Genomic DNA, 9,532 nt, shown 5'->3' with positions numbered 1-9,532 from the left:
CGTACATAATCAAGTAAAAGAAAAGAATCTAGGCCATGTTTTTCTAGTATTCGTAACGAGGAAGCAGCTCCAAAATTGCATTATTTTCCTTCATGGCCATGTTGAAACTAGCATAGATGCAACTTGGGGCCCAGACAATTAATATGAATGCTAAGGAAGGAAATTACGATTTGGTTATTTCCACTTTCTTAGACTAACAAATGCAATTATTTATACTGCATCCAAACGCGCCCCTATTCGAAATAACAAACATAAGACGGAAATATATACAAACCTTAAAAGCATGACAATTGATGTAAAAGAATGTTTCAATCATGAATCCAATATAAATCTCCCAACATTTCGGTAACAGGAATACACAATTACAAGTTTACTTTCTAAAGTATGTAGTTTACATTCACGGTATATATTTTGCACCAGAAAGATACAAAAACCAATCTACAGTAAGGAATTCACACGTTGTACATATTTCATCTCAGAGATACAAAATCTAATACAACAATCGATTCGCCTGCTATGCAACACAAACCGAAAGAGCCCTTCCACAATTTCTGATTAGTCGAGAAGCATGGCGGAGATAGAATCATATCTGAAAATTCATGATGTGTGGAGGTCAATGGCTGCTGACTGATATAGTAACTATTTCCATCATCTAAAGCATATAACGTAGCATTGCCTGTTCACACAATAAACTCTACCATGAGACATGTGTACTTGTTTAGTGAAATTACAACCCATTTAAGAAATCCACTAAGGCTGTGTTTGGATGCACTATTGGATTGAATTACGATAATTAGTTCAATAGAGAGGAGAGGACTGACTCTTTGATTACACTGATATTCACAACTAGGAAGTGGCCCTCAAATTGCAGTTACATTCTTCCCAACTACAACTTGAATTTAACATAATTGCAATTTGGAGAGTAATTTGATTCAATGGTGCATTCAAACACTCTGTAAATATCCACAACACAATCAGATCATGTTCTCCTATATCTCTTGTAATGTTATAGTAAAACAAATTCTAGAGAAAATGGTTAGCCAGAGAAGAGGAAGTTGGCTCTTTTTTTCTTGATGTACCACAGTGGACTATGTACATGTAATCGAGATCACTGTTCTGATGGGCCCACCTGTGAAAGTGGGGATGCCTCAGAACATCATTGGAATATCCAGACCCTTCAATATTTGGCATATTTTCCATTGAATGTGGACTCTTGATGTGTTTTTTTTTTTTTTTTACTTAACCTTCTTTTTGTAGGCTGATGACCAAAGGGTTAAGATCTTCCATTCTGGGAGATTTCCGGGGCATCACCATCATAATGGGGATAATGGGGCTATGAGATCAATGGTCTCAATTCATGGAGCATGGGTCCCAGTCCCACTCTCACAACCCAATAATTCCTCTTTAGAACAGAAGAGAAAGATTGATAAGATGGGCATCTAGGAATAAAATCATGGCATCTGTTGGTAACCATTCAAACAAAGCAAAATTCAAGTCATGATGCAACGTAGACATACATTCATGACAGAGGCCATTGCAAAGTCATCCATTAAAGACCTCTTTTTAGCTTCTTTACTTCTTATCTGGAATTCTATCGATTGGAGCTGTTCACATATCTTCCCCAACAACTTCAATTCTTCATTCCGTCTATCGGAAGCTTCCTGCTTCAGAATCTGGCTGTCGTCCTCGAGTAGCTGCAACCGTTTATTGAGCTGCTGAAATTCAACTTGAGATGGAGAAAGCATAATTCCAGAATCCACAAGAGCCCAATCTACTGTAATCCCATTTCGTTTCATACACAATTCGCTGAGATGAGGTGCACATATCAACGCCTTCTTCGTCTGCTGCTTTTCATCTTCGAAATAGTATTCCAGAGTTCCCTTCAATGCTAAATCCTGCATCCCAAGCCGATTCTCAGCTTCCAATATCAACTTTTGCATGACTTCCTTCTTTGGTTTAAGAAATTCACAACATTCATGGTTTTGTGGGATTTCAAAGATATCTTGAATGCTTATGGACTGGATTGAATTTCCATTTACTTCACTATCCATGTTCACATCAAAGTCTGAAAAATTCAACAGATCTTCAGCTTGAGAATGTGAACACAAGCAAGAACCTTCACTGTCCAATTTAATAATTCTTCCTCCTGTTAAATTGTAGAATGGCCCATGTGAACAAGACATCAGTCCAATCCCCAAACACAGGGTATTTGCCGATATCGTCGCTTGAGGCTCCTTATTTTCTGAAACACATTCTAATTGGTTTTCTCCATCAATGGGTTTGTTGTGCAATGATGGATCTTTCACAATTTCTTCTGAAGGAGAAATGCAGTCTTCAATCACAGATTCTTCAGACACATTTTGCAACGGTTCATAAGCCCGACTGGAATTTTCATGATTAAAGGAGGATCCAGTTACACATCGGACATCAAACTTACAGCCCATGCCATTGTCATTTTCTCGCCTCAGTGAAAATGAAGGCCTTCTTTCAAAGCCCCACTTCTCACGATTCAAGCCTCTAGATCTCATTGCAGGCAGAGATGTGTACCTTCTCACAGTTCCATGAACGATCACATTATCTGAGTAAACATCCTTGTTGTGAAGAAACCTGTTTTCTAAAAATCCCATTTCTCCAACATCGAGATCCGGAAAACCGATACTCAACAATTTGTGCCTATAAGCCTGAACTTGGAATTTGAGAGAAACGATCTCCATTTCCTTCCTAAGCATGATTTCTTCAAAAACTGCCAAAGATTCCTCAACGTGTCTCAACTTTTCCTCTGCCATTCTCTTGTATTGGCACGCTTCCATCTTCTCCGCGGCCTTCTCTTCCTGCAGGCGCAAGATCATGGATAGTGCTTCACTTGCCGCCGTTGCGGAAGCTTCTCTCTCCTCTTCTAGATCAACATCGAGTTTTGGCAAAATGTGATGTTGGGCTCGAAGGGCTTCTTTTAGAGCAGCCACCTCAGTTTCAGCCATTGCAGAACAAATACTATTTTCTGCCACAAAACATTCACTCATGTTTACAAACAAAACGAAGTTCTAGATCTTAAGATCACGAGTTGAAGAACAAGTCCTATCAATCTGTATCAAAAGCATAACAAAAAATGAATGCATTAAAATCGCACAAACAAAATTCCTAATATGTCACAAAATTTTAGGTAGCATTTGGATGTAGTGCTAAATAATGGTTTGAGTGATTTTGTTTGGGACTTCGTGAAAAAATGGAATGAGCACTAATCAAACTTCCATTTCCCTTCTTCATAGTCATCACACAATTTGAGATTCCCATTACTCAAAGATATCACAAAAGCAAAGCATGGATCAAATATAGAGGAGAAATCCAGTGAAAATTTAGAACAAAAAAAAAACAAAATTTTAAAAAAATAAATCCAAAACACAGCATCTTGAGCTGAAAATGTGAAAACCCAATTCCCAAAAGCGAGTTTCCCAGAAATTAGATTTTTAAAAAATTGCAAGTGAGAATGTAGCTGAAGAACATGCTACTAATTAGTGCATGCGTAATTCTAACTAAAAACTCGTTGATTGTTATCAACCTATGTACTAGAATATTAGATAATGCTTGATTGTAAGCAACCTATGCAATAGTCTATTACATTGCACCCATGGGAGTTTTATGCTCTCATTGCCGGTCCCTGTAACAATGCTAATCGTTGCAAGATGATTTAACTGAATTAAAACGGATGATACATCTCATTAGAGGGAGATATGTACCTCTGGATCTCTATATAAGGGAGAGCTCAGAACCTCCAAACTTCTAAGAAGAAGCCAATAGATATTCATTACTTTGTAAGAAGGGATTACACTTGTTTATAAAAATCTACTATGTAACGGTTTTCCTAAAGATGGTAATTTAATAAAATAGAAATTAGCTGGTCCACCCAAAAAAGATAACATAATAAAATAGAAATTAAACTCAAATAAAAAATACTCTTTTTTTTTTTTTTTAACACACGCACACACACCCCACACACTCACGCTGGTGGAATCTCACCACCTATGGGTACTCAAACCCTTGACCGGGAGTTGAAACTCCTGAGAGTCTACCAACCGGGCAAGAGTAAGGACCCAATAAAAAAAATACTCTTAACTCCATAGATTATGATCATTTCCCCTTGCCTAAGATCTGTAATTCTTGCATTTGCCAATGAGGTCGTAACGGTCCCCAGCCCGGATATAGGAGGGTTGCATCAGGTAACATGAATTCAAACAATATTGCATTCCAAAACAACATGGGTGGAGATAGTAAGAAAAGACATGACGGCCTATGGTCTGAACTATGGCTCTTGATAGAGTGGAACGGCAGAAAAGGATTCATGTAGCCAACCCAGTTTGTTAGTATAAGGCTTAGATGATGATGATGATGATTCTAACTAAAAGAAATACAAAGTTGATAAATTCTAAGAAGTGCAAAGATAAAGATGATGAAGCATTACCTGATAATGTCTCGACAGATTCGGAATTGGCGTTTGAAATGAGAATTGGATCGAAAAGAATGCCTATCAAAATCAAGAAATCTTTTTTAAGCACAACCTCAAAACAGAATTTACTTCGAACCGATTGCCAAAATCAATTGAACAAATGAATTCTACTCGAAAAGGCCCAACAAACACACAAATACAGCTAACAATAAACAAGACCCACTTGTTAGATTTGCATAAAGAGGAAGAAAATAGAAGCAGACAGTGGAGAAAGAACCCATGATCTTTGTAAATGAAAACCAACTTCCTATATTTGTATCGAAAGAAGATTCCCCATCTTTCAAAAAATATATATATATTAAAGAGAAATGCTCCAATGCTCTCAAAGCACTCTAACTTCTAGTGCTCCTGGTTGCATTTAGATACTTGGACAGTCCAATCCATTGATCTAGACTGTTCATTAGGTCCATGGAAAATTTCATGGGCTACCATGTAAACATCAACTAATCTGAAAAATACCATTTGATCAATAGCTTTTAATATGGACGGCCTAGATCATTTACACAAAAAATAGATCAACCAACCATTTACCCATCCATACGTTGGGACCCATCAATCATCATGGATGCTTATAATTCTAAAGAATCACATTTTGTTAGGCAGTTGTTTAACCAGTACCCCATCCATGCCTTGGAAAAAGGATGGGTATAGAAAATAAGAGCAAATCAAGGTGAGATTGGATCATCCCATCCATGTGATTTTTGCACTGTAGCCCATGAAGGGTATCCTAGATTTAATGGACAGTTCAGATCGGTTGATTGGACTGTCTAAGAGTCCCATTGGGAGCACTCAAGCATTTCTCAAATATTAAAATTTTAAAAATTTTGAAAGTCAAACGTCTAGTTGAGAAAAAGGGCCACCGATTTTGTATTATTGCATCTTGGGTCCTTTTAATGGAAGAATACAACGGTTAGATTTCTAACTGTATATTAAAACGACATTTTCGTAACATACACCTCGGGAGCAAGAGAAACTGTGCTCCATGAGATCTTTGGATACATGTAAAGTGATCGGGATCGTTCAAATCGAAGGAGACGCATGTATACGTCGTGGGATAAGAATCAAACCAACTGGATGATCCTAACTGTTTTAAAATAGATGGTTAAATAATAATAAAAATCAACGGCTCAAATGCAACAAGAACGAGTCCGACCATTGTAAATGGTTATGATAACTGGGAATGGTTCTGACTTTCAGTCCATCCACGGTGGGCCCACCTTTCATCTGCTTACTTACGAGTGAAACAAGATACAGTAGAGCACAGATTCAGTGCTCCTATTGCGTACTCCAAAGCGTAACCCTCTTAGCAGCGAGACTTGCTGGCTAATTTCGCGCGCGCTGAACCCTACCATTTAACACGTGCCAATATGAAACACGTGTGAAAAATCCGTACATCTTAGATCTTCTGACACAAAAATCAGACCGTTGACTCTTTAGGTGGGCCACAGCATACAAATTCAACTGACGGTTAAAACAATGTTAGTGGCCGTCCATTTGTTTTGCACGCCATTGCCCACCTGATTCGTAAAGTGGCCTGATATTCAATCCAGAAGATCTAAAGAGTGTAACCCGCCTGATGAAAAGCTCAGATCTCACACACTTGTTTCATATAGGAACGTGTGCTGGAGGGAGATGGAGAGGGCTCCCACACGCGTGTGGAATTCACAAGCCTCGTTTGCTGCCTTTTACAAACGGCTATAAAAACAGTTTTTTTGGCGCGTAGTGGGGTCCACCGCCTACTAAAGCGAGAACGGATTGGCTACTCCCCCTGCCACTAGCCAATGGCTAGTGGTCGGTGCTCTGTGGGACCCACCATGATGTAGGTGTTTCATCCATGCCGTCCATCTATTTTTCTAGATCATTTAATGTTATGAGCCCAAAAATGAGATACATCCTAATCTCAAGTGGACCACATTACAGGAAACAGTGTTTATTGAACGTCCACCATTAAAAAAAAATTGGGGACCATAAAAGTTTTGAATCGAACTGATCTTTATTTTTTCCCTTCATCTAAGTCTGTATAACCTAATCAACAGATTGGATGTCAAATAAACAGTACAGTGGGCTTTAGGAGGATTTTAATGGTGGATATCCAATCGATATTGTTTTCCTATGGTGTGGTCCAAATGAGATTTATATCCCTCTCATTTTTGGCATCAAGTGCTAAAATGATCTGTAAAAATGGATGAACGGCATGGATAAAATACATACTTCATAGTGGGGCCCGCAGAGCACCGACCACTAGCCACCGGGCTAGTGGCAGGGGGAATAGCCAATCCGTTTCTAAAGCGACCCCACGTGGCAGCACATGATTCAAGCAACAAGGAAGGATGGTGTCAGTTGATAAAATAAGCCTTAGGACGTGTCTTGTGCCTTTGACCTGCTACTTAATGCGCTGGCAACGGCTAATACGGTCAATGGTAACACCTGGCGTACGCTGATCGGTCCGATCCCACCGTTGATTTTGAGTGACCAAACCCAACAGTTGCATTGATCAGATGATCCGGACCAATAGTCCCTCATTGAGTTGCAAATTGAAATAACCAACATCTGATCATTGCAATTTTCAGGACCTTGGCACATCCACCGTTAACCAGGTGGGCCTCAATGTGGACCGTCCATAAAGACAAAACTTGCACTTACGGGAAGATCCCATCCATCCAATCATCGCAAATTTCGTTGTACAATCAATTCATGAATTTTTGGCCTTTTTTTTTCAGCTGAGCGTGGATTGCTATCATGGTTTGTTTCTGAACCGTCTATTTCCGGGCCACCACCCAAAGAGTTAAGATTATCGATCAAGTTGATCTTTGGGACATGGCCCATCCTTGGTGGGGCCCATCAAACATAAAGTGTCTTGCTAGAAGTTCTTCTATGAATATATTTTAGATGCCTATCTAGACTCATGTTAGTTTTGCACCATCTAAAAAAGTGGTGACTCATCTCCTCCCCTGTAACACTGGTTTATAGCTATCCGGACCATCCAAATTGTGGGTCCCATTCTAGTGTTGGAAGTGGGAGGTTGGATGATAGCACAAGTGAGGTGTGATCAGTGGACAATGGATGAGATAGAGGTCAGGAGGAACCCAAAGGTGGTGGCACTTGTAACTTTGTAGCTAGGGTCTCCTAGATATTTAAAACAGCTTTGGTTCAGTGACTTGGGCATGTAAATTGATGACACTTTCATAGATAAAGTGAAAATTATTATGAATGTAATCAAGCTCATTGTTGATATGAATGTTATATCCTTCAAAAGAAGACATAGCAGCAGAATGAAGAGACTCTAATAGAAAGTCTGACTAAAAGTTATTTCTATCTGCTATCTAACTATTTAGACATCCAACTACAAGAGTAGTAAAGAAAAGTTATCATCCTTCTTTATTTCCAACCAAACAAATACACACGTGTGTGTGTGTGAGACTCTTAGCTGACAACTCTCATCTCATACTCAGACTCTATATCTTAGACTCTAAGGTAATATAAATTTATATAGTACTCTTATCGAACAACTCTCCTAATATAGCTTGGGACTCTATCTAAAATAATAAGGATCTATATAAGACTTCTATCCAACAACTCGCTGAACATAATTTAGACTCTATTTAAGAATCTCTCCATATATAAAGATTATTATTAACATGAGACTCTTATCCAACAACTCGCCAAACATAATTTAGACTCTATTTAAGGAATCTCTCCATATATAAAGATTATTATTAACAACTAAGCAAATTTAAGAAAACTAACCCATGACATTGGGCATCATAACAATTGCTTGTAAGGTCTATAACCATCACAAAGGAAAGTATCTTAGCATAATCAAGGACCCTTTCATAAGGACTGTTAATTATGTTCTTCTTGTATGCTACAAACTGATCATCATCATAGCATAAAGTATATTTCAAAATATGTCCACGCTGCATGGCACTGAATTTACCAAAACACCTTGGTATGGCTCAGATTATTGTGTGCGAGGTCCAAGATCTGAAGAGAAGTAAGATGGGATAGTTGTAGAGAAGTAAGGACCGAAGGTTGAGAATCCAGAGAATTGATAAGCTTTCTGCTATCCGTGTTGGTATGTTTCCAGAGAATTTGTTCCAGCTGAGACCAACAGTTATCAAAGAAGGGCTGTTTCTCATGGATGCAGGGAAGTTACCTGAAAAATTATTATTGCACAGGTAAGCATACACATAAAACTGAAACATCCAAGTATATTTCCATAGATATTATTTTTTACTAACTTCATAGTTTTCAATTGAGTCAAGTGCAACCATTTAAGCATAAGTATAAAATTGAAACATCCAATTATGTTTCCATAGAGATTATTTTTTACCAAATTCATCATTCTAAATTGAGTCAAGTCACCCAAACATCAAGAAAGTTCTGTTAATTGATAGCATAAGAGATCTGTTGCAAAAAAACTCACACACAAGATCAATGTAAACTAAGCCAAAACCATAAAAGAAAATGGTCAAACCAAAACAAGACGAGGCATAAGGATTTACGTGGTTCGGCAATATACATACTTCATAGGGCAGAAACATAAAGCTTTCTTCTTTACTAGAAATGAAAGAAAGAGAAAAAATAAAATAAAATTACAAGAGTCACCTCTCTTCACTCTTCCTTTGTACAAGAAATCTTTCACAAAAGAATACCCTAAAAGATGAAATAATGGAATATATCACTCTACACGGTACATCTCCTTATATAGACCACGCCAGAGAGAGCCTAGCAATACAAACATACGAATGGTCAAAGATAGAAAAGGAAACACGTTTTCCTTTTGGAGACATTTCCACCGACACAACAAGATCCACGGTCCTAAGGCTTCCATTTTACATAAAGATGGAAATGCTACAATTTAAACAATTATGAGAAAGTGATAAGTACATAGGTGGCAATGAGAAATGTGCATATTTCAACCATGCTCATGAGAAGGGGTCCAGAAAATAAAATATTGAATAGTTCCAAAACTCTCGAATGAGTAACATAATGTGGCAATGGACCCTCGCTTTTGCTGGAACTCAAATA

At 38.1% G+C, this 9,532-nt stretch overlaps 1 protein-coding gene across 1 annotated transcript; it reads right to left on the bottom strand.

The window, feature by feature from the left end:
* Positions 1–290: 290 nt before the first annotated feature.
* On the bottom strand, positions 291–4,766 carry LOC131217048 (uncharacterized). The gene is made up of 3 exons (XM_058211749.1): positions 4,457–4,766; positions 1,518–3,083; positions 291–676 (listed from the first exon to the last, which is right to left on the bottom strand). Exons 2-3 carry the CDS (start codon positions 3,018–3,020, stop codon positions 653–655), a joined length of 1,527 nt encoding a protein of 508 aa, XP_058067732.1. The 5' UTR covers positions 3,021–3,083; positions 4,457–4,766; the 3' UTR covers positions 291–652.
* Positions 4,767–9,532: the final 4,766 nt, after the last annotated feature.

This window comes from Magnolia sinica, chromosome 10 (genome assembly GCF_029962835.1).
Source record: "Magnolia sinica isolate HGM2019 chromosome 10, MsV1, whole genome shotgun sequence".
Lineage (NCBI taxonomy): Eukaryota > Viridiplantae > Streptophyta > Magnoliopsida > Magnoliales > Magnoliaceae > Magnolia > Magnolia sinica.
This window is presented reverse-complemented; position numbering and strand designations above follow the sequence as displayed.

Coding starts and splice junctions, on each gene's coding strand:
- LOC131217048 (XM_058211749.1), bottom strand. CDS start 3,020: ATGAGTGAATGTTTTGTGGCAGAAAATAGTATTTGTTCTGCAATGGCT. Junction 677..1,517: donor CAATGGCCTCTGTCATGAAT/GTATGTCTACGT, acceptor TTGTGTGAACAG/GCAATGCTACGTTATATGCT.